The following is a 19,469-nucleotide window of genomic DNA, read 5'->3' as shown; positions in this document are numbered from 1 at the left end:
AATATGAAAGTTTTTAAAAACGAATGGTTTTCCCAGAAAATGATGGTATGAGATGTGATGGTTCTGATCTTCCTTTGTAGGTTCCTGAGATTCCCACACCTTCTTCACCCCCAGCAGACAGAAGAGCAGCATGAGGCCTGAGAACCAGAGCAGCGTGTCCCAGTTCCTCCTCCTGGGGCTCCCCATCCCGCCAGGGCAGCAGGGCGTGTTCTTCACCCTGTTCCTGGGCATGTACCTGACCACGGTGCTGGGCAACCTGCTCATCATCCTGCTCATCAGGCTGGACTCTCGCCTGCACACGCCCATGTACTTCTTCCTCAGCCACTTGGCCTTCTCTGACATTTCTCTTTCCTCTGTCATTGTCCCAAAGATGCTCATGAACATGCAGACTCGGCAACAATCCATTCCCTATGTGGGATGCATTTCTCAGTTGTATTTTTACATGTTTTTTGTTGGTCTTGACAACTTCCTTCTGGCTGTGATGGCATATGACAGGTACGTGGCCATCTGTCATCCCCTGAACTACACTACCATCATGAGGGAGGGGCTGTGTATGTTGCTGGTGGCTGGCTCCTGGATTATCTCCTGTGTCCATGATTTGCTGCACATTCTCCTGTTGGTCCGACTGTCTTTCGGTGCCAATAATATAATCACTCATTTCTTCTGTGACCTGGCTGCACTCCTGAAGTTGAGCTGCTCAGACATCTCTCTCAATGAGGTGGTCATTTTCACTGAGGGAGGAATTATTTTCTTCCTGCCTTTTGGTATTATTCTGGGCTCATATATCCGTATAGGGACCATCATCCTGAGGGTCCGCTCCACTAAGAGACTCTTTAAAGCCTTTTCTACCTGTGGCTCCCATCTCGCTGTGGTGTTTTTATACTACGGGACAACTGCAGGTGTTTACTTTTTCTCCTCTTCCTGGGGTTCCAAAGACATAATTGCTTCGGTCATGTATACAGTAGTTACCCCCATGCTGAACCCCTTCATCTACAGCCTGAGGAACAGAGATATAAAACAGGCCTTAGAGATGTGTGTCAATAGGGTTAAGTTCTTTAACTAGTAATCACTAAATCCTCTTGTTGCAGTCAGGAGCACAGTGAGACAGATCTTCTATACCTATTATACAGTTGATATCTCCATATAATCTTAGATTATGCATTCTGTTGTTATGTACAAGTGCTATTAATATTTAAGTTGGTCAAATTTGCTACTTGGGTTGTTACTAATTCTTTATTTCCTTGTTCATAATCTCTTATAAGGCCTATGCAAAAATTTTTGTAAATTATGTTACACAATTATAATTGTGAGTTTGTAATTTTAGACTATGTTATTGAGGATTCACTGGTTTATCATCATGATCCATTCCTGATAAACTTTTTTTTAAACTGATTATTTTTTGCTGTCTCACACTGGTGTCAAGCTGATTGTGCACATCTCTTCTCACATTTGTTAACATGTTGTTAGACTTCAATCAGCCATGATAAGAATAATTATACTATGAAAATTATCATGTGCTACAAAGCAAGACTTTATAAATGCATTTTTAAAATGAATTTAACAGCCACATCTAGCAATGGATCCTACCTTAATACCTTGTCTACTTCTGATATTAGTACAGATATATTATAACTATATCTATAGACACTATTAAAGCATTGGTAATAAAGATGCCCTTACTAGTTGTTAGTGTTTACATAGTATTATTTCCATCACTTTAAGGGTTGTTCTGTCTTTATATCTGTGAGGTGTCCATCACTAACAGTGTAAAGTTGGATTTGCTCTTTTTTGTCAAGCAACAATTATATTTGTGGAGAATTTTATCTATTGATATCCTATATAATAAAACCCTAATATGCAAATTGACCAATCGGTGGAATGACTGGTTGGTTTGATGCACACTGACCATGAGGGGCCTGACACTCAATGCTGGAACTGCCCCCTGGTGGTCAGTGCGCTCCGACATGGGGAGCTTCACTTAGCCAGAAGCCAGGCTCACAACTGGTGATTGCAGTGGCAGTGGCAGGAGCCTCTCCCACTTCCGCTGCAGGTGGGCAGTAAGGAGAAAGGGGTGCCAGACTGCAAGAGCCCAGACTGTGAGAGGGATGTCTGACTTCTCTGATGGGTCCCTAACTGTGAGAGGACTCAGGCTGAGCTGAGGGACCCCCCTCTTAGGGCAAGAATTTTGTACACTTGGCCTCAGTCTAATATAATAATATATCTAAATTTATATTTTGCATATTACTGATTTTTATTGGATACACCTGCTTCACATTTATTGTCTCTTATCTTCCTCCCTTTTGATTAATCAAAAATATATATTTTATTCCATTCCCCCTTATTTAGATATTAATCATAAATTATTATGTTGATGTTGTAATTCTTTTATGTGCTATATATAGACATAACTTCTTGCTTATTCTTTAATTTTTAATTATAGTTTAATATACAAAACATAAAATTTATCATGTTAGCCATTGGGTGGCATTTAGGACACTCAACACCAATATTTCACACTAGGACCAGTAATGAAAACTCTATGGAACATCAATGAAATTTAGTATTTTGCAACTGGGAAAAATATAAGAACAGAGATATTTATGAATCAAAATGGAGAAATATGATACATTGTTACATTTTAAAAAGCAATGTGGGAAGAACATTTATAGCATGCTACATGTCATGTAAAAATGAAGGGGAAGTAAAATATTCATTTTTATGCCAATCCTATCTAATAAAGAGGGAATATGCTAATTGACCATCACTCCATCACAAAGATGGCTGCACCCACAGCTGAAGCCAAGTTCCCATAAGGAGCCTTAACAAGCAATCAGCAGGGACCTGAGCCTACGCCCTCCCCCACCCCCGTGGGGCTTGACAGGGGACCCCAGGCTGTGCCCCCCGCCCAGCAGGGCTTGATGAGGGAACTAAGGCTGCACCCCCCTGCTGGTGGGGCTTGTCAGGGGACCTCAGGCCATACCCCCCGACCCAGCGGGGCTTGACAGAGGATCTCAGGCCATGTCCCCCACCTGGCGGGGCTTGATGGAGGACCTCAAGGCACATTCCCCACCCCAGTCTGGGCTTGGAGACCAAGGCCACGCCCCTCCATCCTGGCGCTGGGTCAGAGGACCTGAGGCTACGTCCCCTGCCCAGCAGGACTTGACATGGGTGGGACTGGCCAGGTCTGAATCTAGCCCAATGGGGGTGGGGGCAGCCAGGTGTGGGTCTCATGCAATTTGAGGTGCATGTGGGTGGGCGGGGACTTGACTCTGGGTCCCGTGATGTGCCCCAGACTCTGAAAGGAGGAAGGTTTTCATATACATTTTACTAATTTTCTTTTATCTCTGACACTTCTATTATAGAGAAAGGGCAAACAGCAATATTAAATTATTTCCTCTAATTAATCCTCTTTTAATGTGCATGAATTTCGTGCACTGGGCCAATAGTTTAAACATAAAAAAAAACACAGGAAATAGTTAAGATCTGGAAACAGCCCAAGTGCCCATCAGTAGATGAGGAATAAAAAACCCATGGTTCATTTACAAAATGGAATACTGCTTGGCCAAAAAAAAGAAAATCTCCTTTTGAGACAGCATGGATGGACCTGGAAATTATTATGCTATGTGGGAAAAGCTAGCCAGAGAAAGACAAATCCAATAGAATCTCACTTATATGTGTAATCTAATGGACAAAATAACAAAACAAAACAAAAAAAATAAATAAAAACAGAAGCATAGATACATAGAGTAGACTGACAGCTGTCAGAGGGGAGGTGTTAAGGAGGGCTGGGCAAAATAATGGTGAAGGAATAAAGAACGAAAAAATATATATCACATATAGACATGAAAAACAGTATGGTGAGTGCCAGAGGAAAAGGGGTTTTCAGGAGGAGGTGGAAGTGAACAAAGGGAGGATCAAAGGAGAGGGAAAGAGATACGAGTTTGGGTGGTTAGTGCACAATGCGGTATGCAGGTGTCGTTTTATCTTGACATCTGTACACTTGACATCTGTATGGTTTTATTAAACAATGTCAATAAATGACATTGTAATCTAGAGAAGACTGACAGCTGTAAGGGGGGACAGAATTAGTTGTGTCATTTTGACTGTTGTCTTTTGCCACTAAAAATAAATAGAAGGGGTAGTGAATAAATCAAAATAGAATAAAATAATATAAGTGAACCTAATTATAATCCTATTGCACATTGTAATAACACCAAAGAGGAAATTAAAATAAGTACCCTAAGTAATTCTTGAACCCAGAATTTTGACTATATACTCTCACAATTAAAAAAAAAAAAACAAAACACAAAAAAACTGCCAACAAAGATTTAAGCTGTACTTAGTGTGTCATTGAAAATGGTGTGAGTCAAGATTCTAAAACAGAGGAGGAAAAAAATGCAGCAGAATAGACAGACGTGTCCCAAGCCATGTCCCAGAGCAGGTAGAAAGAACAGCTGAGGGTCGCTTGGGGAGTGTTTGTTGGTGAGTTGAGGGACAGCTATACTCCAGGAGATGGTGGGGACTGTTGGACGGGGCTCCCCTGACCGGGCAGCCCCACTGCTGCTTGGTTCCCTCCCAGAGCGACGAGCTCAGACACGGAGAATGCTCCATCTTGAAGGGGAAAGTGAATATTATCAGAAGCCTAAAAATCTACAACTGCGGCACCCACCAAACAGCTGCAAACCCCAGAGCTCCGGTCCCCAATTGGCACAAACACACGGATTCAGAGGAGCTCTACACTCCACCACAGAAAGGTCAAATTTCGCCTGGGATAAGGTGAGGTCTCTGCTCCCAGCAGGAGAGAGAAACACATGCACTGCGGGAGCTGGAGGACCAGGGGAAGTCTGTGCCTAGAAAAATCCATGGCTGTTGGGGCTGGCATGATCCATGAATGTGGAAGAGGGTCCTCAGAACTGCTAATAGAAAAGAACTCTTAGAAGCAACCCATTTTGATCTGATGCAAAAGGACAGCCTAAAAATTTTAAAACTGTGCCGGCTGCTTACACCCAAGGGGAAAAAAAAAGACTGCACAGACTTGCGCACAGCCCCGGAATTCGCACACTTACTCTGGCCCTGTTTGTTTGTTTGTTTGTTTGTTTGTTTGTTTTTGTTTTGTTTTTTCTTTTTCCTTTAAATCCTTGCTTCTGATTACTAAGCCCAATGCATAGGATCACCCAATTGGGGACACCCTAAGAGACTTCAGGGGAAAAGTTGTTTTTCTGGAACCTGGGGATCAGAGTGGGGAATAACCATCAGAGAACCAGCTCTGGGGCAACCCACTCCCACAAACAGAAATTGAATGCCACAGGGAAAGCAGGATCTAAGCACTGGCTAGAGAGGACCTATAGACCCAGAGGTCAATACAGAAACACTGCCACCAAGGGGTTGAATCACAAATTGACTCTTGTGTAAACACAAATAAAGGAATAAAAGAAATTAAGACACACTGCCTACTTAAAAATCAGGATTGGCTTACAACACTGAGGAGCAGTGGAATGCAGGGAACTGCAACACTGTCTTGACTAGGAAATAGGCATGCCAAACAGAACAGTAGAGGAAGTGAATGACCTTTACTACTGCTCATTTTTATTTTTTATTTTTTTCAACTTTTACTTGAGAAACTAAGTTTTTTTCTTTTTTCCTCACTTGATTTTACCTTTTTAATTATTACATTTTTATTTTCAATCAGTATTATTACTACAACTATTTTACCTTTTTTTTTAAGTGTCATTTTATTTCCTCTTTATTTTACTTTGGGATTAGTGTTCTACATTCTATTTTCATCTTCCCTTTAGCGTCATTTCACTCTATCTCAACTTTACCTATATGCAATCACTCTCTTCATAACTTTTTCCCTTTTGTTGTCCTATTTCTCTTACCCTTTTCATGCTATAGATTTTCCCTATTCTTTCTGTTTACCCCATTAAAATTTCACCCTACTTATATATCTAATTTCCAATCCCCTGCTCCAAGCCATACACACCTCTCTCTTCACTATCCAAAAATTTGTTTTTCTCTCTGTCCTTTTGTTGTTGTTTGCTTGATTGTTGATTATATCGATTTTTTATGCTTGTTTGTGAGATTGTTTTGCTTATTCTTTTGTTTTGTTTTTTGCTTCTGTTTTCCCTCACCTCACTTGATATTAGTTGTTGTTTGTAGTTTGTATTCATCTCCAGGTACTTGTTGCTGGCATTTGTTGGGATCAGTGGATGCTCTATTGGAGTTTTCTCCCCATATATATAGTTTGTTCCCGTCTTCTTTTGTATTCTCTTTCTTTTCTCTCTTACATTTTTTTTCCTTTTCCCAATTTCATTATAGCACTCCTTTCTTGCTTTTTTTTTTTCTCTTCTTCTTTCTCTCTTATCCCCTAATTTTCCTTTCTCTGGTGGTCACCTTTATTTGAGGTTATTAATATTGTGAATACATTTCTGTTCAGTGCCTTGTGTGTTGTTCCTGGATGTGTTGTATTTTGTGCCTTTAAATCAACCCAGGAGAGAGAAAACTACATATCCAGACACACGGAGAAGAGAGATCATGAGGAGACAAAGAAACAGCCCGCATATGAAAGAAAAGCAGGCATCACCAGAAAATGAATTACCATATTTTCCGGCGTATAAGACAACTGGGTGTATAAAAGATTTTCCTGGGTTAAAAAAGTCGTCTTATACACCAAAACATACGGTAAATGAAAAGGAGGCAACACCATGCCTGAGAAAGAATGTAGAGAAATGGCTATAAGGTGGCTGAAAAGAATGGAAGATAAATTTGACAATATGAGTAAGAACCATGAGGAAATGAAGAGGAACGAAGAAGAAATGAAAAATTACATCACTGCTGTAAAGAATTCAATAGAAAGCAACAAGAGTAGACGAGAATAAATAGACGACCGCACCAGTGAGCTAGAAGACAAGGTAGAAAAAAAATACCCAAGTAGAGAAGCTTCTAGAAAAAAAATTAAAAGTCAGGAGGAGAGCCTAAGGTAACTTTGGGACAACACAAAACAAAACAACATCCACATAATAGAGGTTCCAGAAGGAGAGGAATCTAAGCAAGGAATAGAAAACCTGTTTGAAGAAATAATGACAGAAAACTTCCCTGATATAGGGGAAAACCCCCACACAAATCCAAGAAGATCACAGAATCCAAGCAAAATGAACCCCAAAAGACTGACACCAAGGCACATTATAATTAAATGAGCAAACAACAACAAATTAAGAATCTTAAAGGTGGCCAGAGAGATACAGAAAGTTACCTACAAAGAAACTCCCATCAGACTAGCGACTGATTTCTCAACAGAAACTCATCAGGCCAGATGGGAATGGAATTAAATATACAATGTCATGCAAAGGAAGGGTCTCAATCCAAGAATACTGTACCCAGCAAGGCTATCAATCAAAATTGAAGGTGAATTCAGGAGCTTCACAGACAAAAAAGGACTAAGGGAATTTATTACCACCAAACCAGCAATGCCAGAAATGCAAAAGGGTCTGCTGTAAAAAAAAAAGAAATAGAAAGCAAAGAATAAACACAGGTAAAGAATTAAAATGGCGACAAATAAGCACCTATCAATAATAACTTTAAATGTAAATGGATGAAATGCACCAATCAAAAGATATAGGGTAATGGATTGGATAAGAAAACATGACCCATATATCTGCTGTCTACAAAAAATCCAACTCAGAAAAAAAGACACACAGAGACTAAGGGTGAAGGGATGGAAAAGGTTTTTCAGATGAATGGAAATGAAAATAAAGCTGGGGTAGCAATACTTATATCTGACAAATTAGATCTCAAAGTGAAGGACATTACAAGAGATAAGGAAGGCCAAATCAAAATACTAATGGGGGCAATCCAACAAGAAGAAATAACTCTGGTAAACATATACGCACCCAATACAGGAGCACCCAAATACATAAACTCCTGGAATATATCAAGAGAGAGATTGACAGCAATACAATCATAGTAGGAGACTTTAATACCCCACTATCACCATTGGACAAATCCTCTAAACAAAAAATCAGCAAAGAAACATCAATCCTAAATGGCTAACTAGATCAGATGGACTTAATTGACATCTTCAGAACATTTCACCCCAAAGCCACAGAATATACCTTCTTCTCAAGTGCACATGGGTCATTTTCAAAGATAGGCCATATGTTGGGTCACAGGCAAAGTCTCTTCAAATTCAAGAAGATAGAAATCATATCAAGCATTTTCTCAGATCACAGTGACATAAAACTGGAAATCAACTACAATAAAAACAATCCAAAAATATCAATCACATGAACACTAAACAGCATGCTAATAAACAATGACTGGGTTACCAGAGAGATCTAAGAAGAAATAAAAAACATCACGGCAACAAATGACAATGAAAACACAACAATCCAAATTCTATGGGACACAGCAAAAGCAGTCTTCAGAGGGAAGTTTATATCTCCATAAGCCTACTGCAAAAAACAAGAAACAATGGTAATAAATTACCTAACCCTACAACTCAAAGTGTTAGAAAGAGAGCAACAAGAAAAGCCCAGTGTAAGCAGAAGGAAGAAAATAATAAAGATCAGAGTACAGATAAATGACATTGAGACAAAAACAAAAACAAAAAAAAACAATACAAAAAATCAACAAAACCAAGAGCTAGTTCTTTGAAAGGATAAACAAGATTGATGAACCTCTATCCAGGCTCACCAAGAAGCAAAGAGAAAGGACCCAAATAAACAAAATCAGAAATGAAAGAGGAGAAATAACAACAGACCCCACCAAAAAACAAAGGACTGTTACAAAATACTATGAACAACTCTATTCCAACAAACTGGACAACCTGGAGGAAATGGACATAATCCTAGAAAAATACAACCTTCCAAAACTCAATCAGGAAGAATCTAAACATGTCAATAGGCCAATTACTATGGAAGAAATTGAAGCAGTCATCAAAAAGCTTCCAACAAACAAAAGCCCAGGGCCAGACGGCTTCACAGGGGAGTTTTACGAAACATTCAAGGAAGAACTAAAACCTATCCTCGTCAGACTACTCCAAAAAATTCAAGAGGAATGAACACTTCCAAGGTCCTTCTATGAAGCCAGCATCACCCTAATACCAAAAACCAGATAAAAACAACACAATGAAAGAGAATTACAGGCCAATATCCCTCATGAACATCGATGCCAAAATCCTCAATAAATTCTAGCAAATCTGCTCCAGCAATACATTAGAAAGATCATACACCATGACCAAGTAGGATTTATCCAAGGAATGCAAGGATGGTACAAAATCCGCAAATCAATAAACGTGATACATTACATAAACAAATTGAGAGATAAAAATCACATAGTCATATCAATAGATGCAGAAAAAGCATTTGACAAAATCCAACACCCTTTCTTGATAAAAACTCTCAGCAAGGTGGGAATAGAAGGATCATACCTCAACATAATAAAAGCTATATATGACAAACCCACAGCAAACATCATACTCAATGGGCAAAAACTAAAACCCTTTCCCCTAAGAACAGGAACAAGACAGGGATGCCCACTCTCACCACTCCTGTTCCACATAGTACTGGAAGTATTAGCCATTGCAATTAGACAAGAAGAAGAAATAAGAGGCATCAATATTGGAAAAGAAGAAGTAAAACTGTCCTTATTTGCAGATGACATAATATTGTACATAAAAAACCCAAAAGATTCCATCAAAAAACTAATAGACTTAATAAATGAATTCAGCAATGTAGCGGGATACAAAATTAACGCCAAGAAATCTATGGCATTTCTATACACGAATAGTGAACTTACAGAAAGAGAGACTAAAAAAGCAATCCCATTTACCATCACACCAAAAACAAAACAAACAAAAAAAAACTAAAATACCTAAGAATAAACTTAACTAAGGAGGTAAAAGACCTATACACGAAAAACTACAAGACACTGAAAAAAGAGATAGAGAAAGACATAAACAGATGGAAGAACATACCATGTTCATGTATTGGGAGAATCAACTTCATTAAAATGTCCATACTACCCAAAGCAATCTATAGATTCAATGCACTCCCCATCAAAATACCAACAGCATATTTCACAGATCTAGAAAGAACTCTCCAAAAATTCATCTGGAATAAAAAAAGACCCCGAATAGCCACAGCAATCCTGAGAAAGAAGAATAAATTAGGAGGGATCTCAATACCAGACTTCAAGCTGTATTACAAAGCCACTGTTCTCAAAACAGCCTGGTACTGGCACAAGAACAGACATATAGACCAATGGAATAGAATATAGAATCCAGATATCGACCCAAACCACTATGCTCAATTAATATTTGACAAAGGAGGCATGAACATACAATGGAGTGAAGACAGTCTCTTCAATAAATGATGTTGGGAAAATTGGACAGATAAATGCAGAAAAATGAAACTAGATCACCAACTTACACCATACATAAAAATAAACTCAAAATGATACAGGACTTAAACATAAGACGGGAAACCATAAAAATACTAGAGGAATCCACAGGCAACAAAATCTCAGACATATGCCAAAAGAACTTCTTCACTGACACTGCCCCTAGGGCAATGGAAGCTAAAGAGAAAATTAACAAATGGGACTACATCAAAATAAAAATCTTTTTTACAGCAAAAGAAACCATCAACAAAACAACAAGAAAGCCCACTGTAAGGGAGAACATATTTGCAAATGCCATCACGGATAAAGGTTTAATTTCCAATATCTACAGGCAGCTTATCCAACTTAATAAAAGGAAGATAAATGATCCAATAAAAAAATGGGCAACAGACCTAAATAGAATCTTTTCAAAAGAAGACAGAAGGAAGGCCAAGAGACACATGAAAACATGTTCAAAGTCACTTATTATCCAAGAGATGCAAATCAAAACAACAATCCCGTACCATCTCACACCGGTCAGAATGGCTATCATCAACAAATCAACAAATGACAAGTGTTGGCGAGGAAGCGGGAGAAAAAGGAACCCTCCTGCACTGCTGGTGGGAATGCAGACTGATGCAGCGACTGTGGAGAACAGTATGGAGTTTCCTCAAAAAACTGAAAATGGAACTCCCATTTGACCCAGGAATCCCACTCCTGGGAATATATCCGAAGAAACTAGAAACACCAATCAGAAAGGATATATGCACCACTATGTTCATAGCAGCACAATTCACCATAGCTAAGATTTGGAAACAGCCTAGGTGCCCGTCAGCAGATGACTGGATCAGAAAACTGTGGTACATCTACACAATGGAATACTATGCTGCCATAAAAAAGGAATTCTCATCATTTGCAGCAACCTGGATGGAATTGGGGAACATTATGCTAAGTGAAATAAGCCAGTCAATGAAAGAAAAATACCACATGATCTCACTCATTTATGGATAATAAAGAACATTATAAACTGATGAACAAAAAGATAGATACAGAGACAGTAAAGCATCAAACAGACTGTCAAATTACAGGGGGAAGGTTAGGGAGAGGTGGGGGAGATAAGAGATCAACCGAAGGACTTGTATGCATGCATATAAGCATAACCAATGGATGCAAAACTCTGGGGGGTGAGGGCATGTATGGGTGTGGGTTGCGGGGGGGGGGGGGCCAATGGTAAGATATGTACACATATAATACCTTAATAAAAATTATTTTTAAAAAAGACAGGGATGCCCACTCTCACCACTCCTGTTTGACATAGTACTGGAAGTATTACCCATTGCAATTAGACAAGAAGAAGAAATAAAAGGCATCCAATTGGGAAAGAAGAAGTAAAGCTGTCCTTATTTGCAGATGACATGATATTGTACATAAAAAACCCGAAAGACTACATCAAAATCTATTAGACTTAATAAATGAATTCAGCAATGTACCAGGATACAAATTTGATGCCAAGAAATCTATGGAATTTCTATATACCAATTGTGAACTTACAGAAAGAGAGGCTAAAAAAGCAATCCCATTTACCATTTCACCAAAAAAATTAAGATACCTAGGAATAAACTTAACTAAGAAGGTAAAAGACCTATACACGGAAAACTACGGAACACTGAAAAAAGAGATAAAGGAAGACGTAAACAGATGGATTGGTAAAATCAACATCATTAAAATGTCCATACTACCCAAAGCAATCTATAGATTCAATGCACTCCCCATTAAAATACCAATGGCATATTTCACAGATCTAGAAAGAACTCTCCAAAAATTCATCTGGAATTAAAAAAAAAAAAAAAAAAAAAAAAGACCCTGAATAGCCACAGCAATCCTGAGAAAGAAGAACAAAGTAGATGGGATCTCAATACCAGATTTCAAACTGTATATTACAAAGCCACTGTTCTCAAAATAGCCTGGTACTGTTACAAGAACAGACATATAGACCAATGGAATAGAATATAGAATCCAGATATCAACCCAATTAATATTTGACAAAGGAGGCATGAACATACTATGGAGTGAAGACAGTCTCTTCAATAAATGGTGTAAGGAAAATTGGACAGATACATTCAAAAAAATGAAACTAGTCCACAAACTTACACCATTCACAAAAATAAACTCAAAATGGATACAGGACTTACAAATACAATGAGAAACCATAAAAATACTAGAGGAATCCACAGGCAGAGAAATCTCAGACACATGCTGAAGCAATTTCTTCACCGATACCACTCCTAGAGCAATGGAAACTAAAGAGAAAATAAACAAATGGGACTACATCAAAATAAAAGCTTTTGCAAAGCAAAAGAAACCATCAACAAAACAACAAGAAAGCCCCCTGCAAGGTAGAACATATTTGCAAATGTTATCACTGATAAAGGTTTAATCTCCAACATCTACAGGGAGGTTATACAACTTAATAAAAGGAAGATTAATGATTCAATTTAAAAAATGGGCAATGGACCTAAATAGAATCTTTTCAAAAGAAGACAGAAGGAAGGCCAAGAGACATATGAAAACATGCTCGAAGTAACTAATTATCCAAGAGATGCAAATTAAAACGACAATGCAGTACCATGTCACACCGGTCAGAATGGCAATCAACAACAAATCAACAAATGACAAGTGTTGGCGAGGATGCAGAGAAAAAGGAACCCTCGTGCACTACTGGTGTGAATGCAGACTGGTGCAGCCACTGTGGAGAACAGTATGAAGTTTCCTCAAAAAACTAAAAATGGAACTCCCATTTTACCCAGTAATCCCACTCCTGGGAATATATCCCAGGAAACTAGAAACACCAATCAGAAAGGATATATGTACACCTATGTTCATAGCAGCAAAATTTACAATAGCTAAGATTTGGAAACAGCCTAAATGCCCATCAGTAGATGAGTGGATTAGAAAACTATGGTACATCTATGCAATGGAATACTACGCTGTAATAAAAAGTAAGTAATTCTTACCATTTGCAGCAGCATGGATAGACCTGGAGAGCATTATGTTAAGTAAAATAAGCCAACCATTGAAAGAAAAATACCACATGATCCCTCTCACTTATGGAAAATAAAGAACATTATAACCTGATGACCCAAAAGATAGATACAGAGGCAATAAAGCACTGAACAGACTGTCAAATTACAGTGGGGAGGCTGGGGAGCGTTGGGGAGGGGGGGAAAGAGATCAACCAAAGGACTTGTATGCATGCATACAAGCATAACCAATGGACACAAGACACTGGGGGTGGGGGTGGGATGAGGGCATGTGACCGGGGGTAGGAGAGGCTGGGGGAAGGTCAATGGGGGGAAAAAAGAGATATATGTACTACTATATGTAATACTTTAAAACAATAAAAAGAAATAATACAGATATATACTTACTCAGTAAAAAAAAAAAGGATAATAACACTAGCTATTGGAAACATTATATATCCTTCTGATAATATGCACTGTGGTATATCAGCTATAAATCTAAGCCTGAAATATACATACAAGCTTACATACATACATACTTATACAAACACAGAAGGTAAACGTAGTAAAATGTTAACCATTAGGGGATATGGCTGAATTCTTTGTCCAGGAATTCTTAATATCATTATTACAACTTTCTATATCTTTAAAATAATATCAAAATAGAAAGTTGAAAAATCCTTCTTCCCAGCTGGAACAATGCCCAAGAAGAAAGGCATCCAGGGCATGACTGGAATCAGGGACACTGTCCCCCAGGACTCCAGTCCCTCTGGCTCTTGGACACACAGCTCCCAAAGGGCAGTCAGAAATCAGCCACAAGCTTGGGGACTTGGTTGCAGTCTCTCAGTAGCAGTGAAGTGTTACCTTTGAACTCATTTCTCTGGAGCTGGTTAAGGAAAATGCAAGTCTGTGGAAGTGCCAAGGCCCCAGATATTGCTTTGTGTGCTTGGATGGTAGGTCTCCTGAAGAAAACCTAAGGAGATGGGCAACAGTCTGAAGCAGAAGGTGTCTGAACTCACCAATGACGAGCCCATGTGAGAGGAGCTGGAAATCTGTACTTGGCTATGGATCTGCCTGTGTGCTAGTGGGTTCATGTATGAGACTGTGTCCACCAATGTGTGTGTGTGTGTGTGTGTGTGTGTGTGCGTGTGTGTGTATTGTGTATGCTTGTGTAGGTACTATTTGATAGTTACATGTCTGTATGTGTGCTATGAATCTGACTCAGTCTTGTTTTAGTTGTTGTAGATCAAGTTACCAGCCTCCTGGCATGTGGTTGGGGACCCCTAATTCATGTCTGTAACTGTAAATACTGGCATAATAGCTGAGCACCTGGAGTGATGTTCTCTGTGCTGCTGGACAAGAAGTTGCTGATCTCACAAGGAGCCAAGGTCAGCTCAGAGAGGGCTTAGACCTCTGCTTAGCAGTGTTTTGTGGTGCATATGTGAGCTGTGTCTGTGGGTGAGACACTCATCTGTGAGAACTAAAAGGTGTGTTGTTGGATTTTCTCTGTATGTGACCATCTGTGTGTAACCACATGCATGAGTGTTGGTGGTGGTTTAATGACTGTGCCTATGACTGAGTAGGCTTAACTTCCCCACACTGACTGCCTTCCCCAGGAAGGGGATGACCAGAAGGGGGAAAGCATGCCTCTCATTAATAGGAGAGTGTATACTATTTGTTGTAATGAGTATAGCTATGTGTGCATATGTGTGTGGTGTGTGTTTCTTGCAAGATTTTTGAATTGTTTGTGATCTTGTGTGTTTTTGGTGAAGTATGTGTAGTGTTTGAGTTACAGATATGTGGTGAGAGGGTTTACCAGGTATGTTATGAAGCAGGTATGTTGATGTGCATGTGAGTTTTTGGGTGAGTGGTGCATCATTGTATATTGTGTATGTCCAACTTCATATGTTAATTTTGACTTGTGTATATGTATATGTTTCTGAGCTAAACCCAATACTGGCTATCCTTCCCTTAGGATGGGAACGTGATCACAGTTCATTAAAATTTTCAAATCAGCAGTGTGTGTGTGTGTGTGTGTATGATCTGCATCATGGCTCAAGTATTTTCTAAAGTGTCCTTCTGGGGCACCATTACCTAAGATACTCAAATTCTAAGCAACACCCTGTTTCTTGAAATGGATCTGCTATCATTTTTATGTACCTGAGTGTGACAGAGTTACTCAGAATTTTCCAACCTCTTCTTTACTTTTACTAAACATCCCAGGGAAACAAACAAACAAAACAACCATAAACTCCAGGCATCATGATGTGTGAAGGTATTGGGCAGAATTAGCATTAAATAGTGATGAGACCTTGGGGAAGTTATTTAAAAGTGTCACTTCTCCATCTATAAAATGGAAAGAATTACACTAGTTTTGTGAATCTTGCAGAGACCATCAGTAAATAGTTATTGCATAAATAGACATTAAAGTATTTGAGAATTTTTTGTCAGTTGCAAAATAAATAAATATGAAGAGCTAAAATTATCTAGTAAAGGGAATAAAAACATTTTGTACATCTCTGGGTCCTCACAGCTCTAAAATGGTACACTGTGCTTGGCTCCTCTAAGCAAGAAAAAGGAAGTTTCCTGTGTAATGATTAAGAGCATGGGTTCTGACCACACAGACATATTAGACTGAACTCCATGAAGTAGCTAATACTTGGTGATTTTTAATTTATAGAAAATGGTAATACATATATATCAAGTTATAAACAGTATGTATCACATATATAATAGATACTAATATACACACATGTATTTGTGCACCATTCTGTCCCTGCTGTACTACTGTGTGCCTACAGAATTTGTCATTTGTGCTTATATTTCGTAACTAAAATAGGTCAAAGAATACAAACTCTTAGAGCAGCTGTGAAGATGTTTTAAAATTTGGCAATGTAAGGCTGATGTGTGGATTTAATTAGGAAATGTAGGTAAAGTCTGTATCCTGGTACCCAATGTTCATCTAAATCAGGCGTCCTCAAACTATGGCCCGCGGGCCACATGCGGGTGTTTTTGCTGTTTTGTTTTTTTACTTCAAAATAAGATATGTGCAGTGTGCATAAAAATTTGTTCATAGTTTTTTTTTTTAAAACTATAGTCCGGCCCTCCAACGGTCTGAGGAACAGTGAACTGGCCCCCTGTTTAAAAAGTTTGAGGACCCCTGATCTAAATGTTCAGCATTATTATGAAAGACTAGTGGCCCAGTACATGAAATTCATGCATTGGAGGGGGGCGGTTCCCTCAGCCTGGCCTGCACCCTCTCCAATCTGGGGCCCCTTGGGGGATGTCAAACTGCCGGGGGATGTTCCTGTGGGATTGGGCCTAAACTGGCAGTCGGACATCCCTCTCGCAATCTGGAAGCACTGGCTCCTAACCACACACCTGCCTGCCCAATGGCTCTAACCACTCTTACCTGCCAGCCTGCTCACCCACAATTGCTCTGCCCCCGCTGGCCTGATCGCCCCCCAAATGCCCTCCACTGCCAGCCTCATGGCCCCCAACTGCCCTCCCCAGCCAGAGGCCCTCTGCAGCTGGGCCAGAGGCCCCCCACTGCCAGGCGCGGAAAACTTGCCTCATAGCTGCGGTGACAAAGCAAGAATTCCACCAGGCTGCTCACACTACCTGGTCTCAGGGGCTGCCACCTCCACCCCCAGGACTGGGGGACTCCAGCAGGGCTGAGAGAACTGGGCACCGCCATCTTTGTGGCAGAGTCATAGTTAATTTGCATATTCTCTCTTTATTAGATAGGCTAGTTTATGGACTATTCTGTTTTGGAGCTATTCTGGCATCAAGTGGCTTTCAATGGCCACCCATTTCCAGACTGTTCTTCAGTTTAAAGCTGAGGGTAATGGGACCCAGAGGTTCATAGGAGGAGGGTGACAACACTCCAACAATGCCAACTGAGCACTGGAGTCTCACGTTACTTTAAGGCACAAAAAAACTGACACCAGTTTTCTGGGGTTCATCTTCTGTTTCTGTCACAGTGAATTATTATGTCTTGGCTCTGGCCTGATGAGAATAAAGGGATAATTTCTACATCAAGATCTAAACTAATAGATGTGGGGGACTTGCTTTTTTGTCTCTGCTGCATCTCAGTCCTTAGTAGAGGTCCCAACACAGACTTGATGTTAAAAGTAATGGTTGAATAAAACAGTGAACCCCTCCTGCTTCTGTGTGATGATGTCTTGTTGACTATTTTGGGTTTTAATGTTTCCTGAAGCCAGATTGTATTAGAGGAAAAATTCATACATGCACAGGTGTGAGAAATTAATATGAAAGTATTTAAAAATTAATGGTTTTCCAGATTTTAAGGAATTGGCTCATGCAATTGTGGATGGTTCTGGTCTTCCTTTGTAGGTTCCTAAGATTCCCAACCCTTCTTCATCCCCAGCAGACAGAAGAGCAGCATGAGGCCTGAAAACCAGAGCAGCGTGTCCGAGTTTCTCCTCCTGGGGCTCCCCATCCCTCCAGGGCAGCAGGGCGTGTTCTTCACCCTGTTCCTGGGCATGTACCTGACCACGGTGCTGGGCAACCTGCTCATCATCCTGCTCATCAGGCTGGACTCTCGCCTGCACACGCCCATGTACTTCTTCCTCAGCCACTTGGCCTTCTCTGACGTCTCCTTCTCATCTGTCATTGTCCCTAAGATGCTCATGAACATGCAGATTCAGCACCTCCGCATTTCCTACCCAGGGTGTATTTCACAGATGTATTTTTATATACTTTTTGGTTGTGTTGATAATCTCCTTCTGGCAGTGATGGCATATGACAGGTACGTGGCCATTTGTCACCCTCTACATTATACCATCATCATGAGGGAGGGGCTGTGTGTGCTATTGGTGGCTGGTTCCTGGATTCTCTCCTGTAGCAGTGCCCTGTTGCACACCCTCCTCTTGGTCCAGCTGTCCTTCTGTACTTACAACATCATTCCCCACTTTTTCTGTAGCCTTCCTATTCTACTCAAGCTGTCTTGCTCAAACACCTCTGTCAATGAGCTGGTTATATTCACTGCAGGGGCTGTAGTTGTCATTTTTCCATTGAGTGGCATCATGACCTCCTATGGCCACATTGCAGCCTCCATCCTGAGGGTCCCCTCTACCAAAGGGATCTGCAAAGCCTTGTCCACCTGTGGCTCCCATCTGTGTGTGGTGTCTCTCTTCTATGGAACAATTATGGCTCTGTACTTTTCCTCCTCATCAAACAACTCTAATGACAAAGACATGATTGCCTCTCTGATGTATACAGTGGTGACCCCCATGCTGAACCCCTTCATCTATAGCCTGAGGAACAAAGACATGAAATTGGCTCTGGGGATTCTTTTCAGAAACAGTGTCCTTGTTGCCAAGTGAGAATTATCTGATTGTGTTCTTATTTCACCCACTGACCTTGTCAATAATCCTGTAATATGGTGTGTTGACTGTCCATGTCGCTAGCATTCTCCCCACTGCTCTTATTGTATCTAATCCCTTTTGATTTAGTCATATCTTCTGTCCATTTATTCTTTCATGATCAAAATATGGCACTGCCCACAACACACACTTATCCTGAAGTCATCAAACTCTTGGTTAGTCAGGCTTGGACTGATCTTTCTAAATAGCTTGCGCTGTCAGCTTATCCTCCTGAAGAGACATTAAAGACTTGCTAAGTTCACAAAACAACCAACCATCTTTCTCAAAATGAAAATGACACTGGCATGTTATGCTTCCTTTTAAAAGATAAAACCAGTTTGGCTTTAGGCTAACTTGAGGTGTGAAATAAGGCTATACCTTCTCAGGCCTTGATTTTCTAACTCTTAGGTGACTTAGGTGACAGCTGGTCAGAATTCTTATGTCTGTTTATGGTACTTACTTTGTCTATAATGAAATGAACAATTGGACCCTGAATCAGAGCCGGCTTAAAGTTTTGTGAAATATTGTTTGAATAGATTAGAAAAAGCCCTCCTCAACATTAGGTAATATGGCTTTTAATTAGAATTCACAGTTTCTGTCTGTTGGAGTAAATAAGATATAAATCACCTCATTTCCTCTCTTTTATCTATTGTTTTCCAAAGTTACAAATATTCAGTAAAGTTTC

General features: G+C 39.9%; 1 protein-coding gene across 1 annotated transcript; it reads left to right on the top strand.

The window, feature by feature from the left end:
• Nucleotides 1-130: 130 nt before the first annotated feature.
• On the top strand, nt 131-18,745 carry LOC103304545 (olfactory receptor 1J4-like). The gene is made up of 2 exons (XM_054727703.1): nt 131-627; nt 17,803-18,745. Exons 1-2 carry the CDS (start codon nt 131-133, stop codon nt 18,743-18,745), a joined length of 1,440 nt encoding a protein of 479 aa, XP_054583678.1.
• The last annotated feature ends 724 nt before the right edge of the window (nt 18,746-19,469 follow it).

The sequence above is a fragment of the Eptesicus fuscus genome, chromosome 15, assembly GCF_027574615.1.
Source record: "Eptesicus fuscus isolate TK198812 chromosome 15, DD_ASM_mEF_20220401, whole genome shotgun sequence".
In the NCBI taxonomy this organism is placed as follows: Eukaryota; Metazoa; Chordata; class Mammalia; order Chiroptera; family Vespertilionidae; genus Eptesicus; species Eptesicus fuscus.
The sequence above is the reverse complement of the archived record's forward strand: the minus strand, read 5'-3'. Positions and strand labels throughout refer to the sequence as shown.

What these genes read in the sequence shown, in the direction of transcription:
- LOC103304545 (XM_054727703.1), top strand. Translation starts at nt 131, where the DNA reads ATGAGGCCTGAGAACCAGAGCAGCGTGTCCCAGTTCCTCCTCCTGGGG. An exon ending in ATTCTCCTGTTGGTCCGACT is followed by an intron (nt 628 to 17,802) that starts GTCTTTCGGTGC and finishes ACAGAAGAGCAG; the next exon opens with CATGAGGCCTGAAAACCAGA.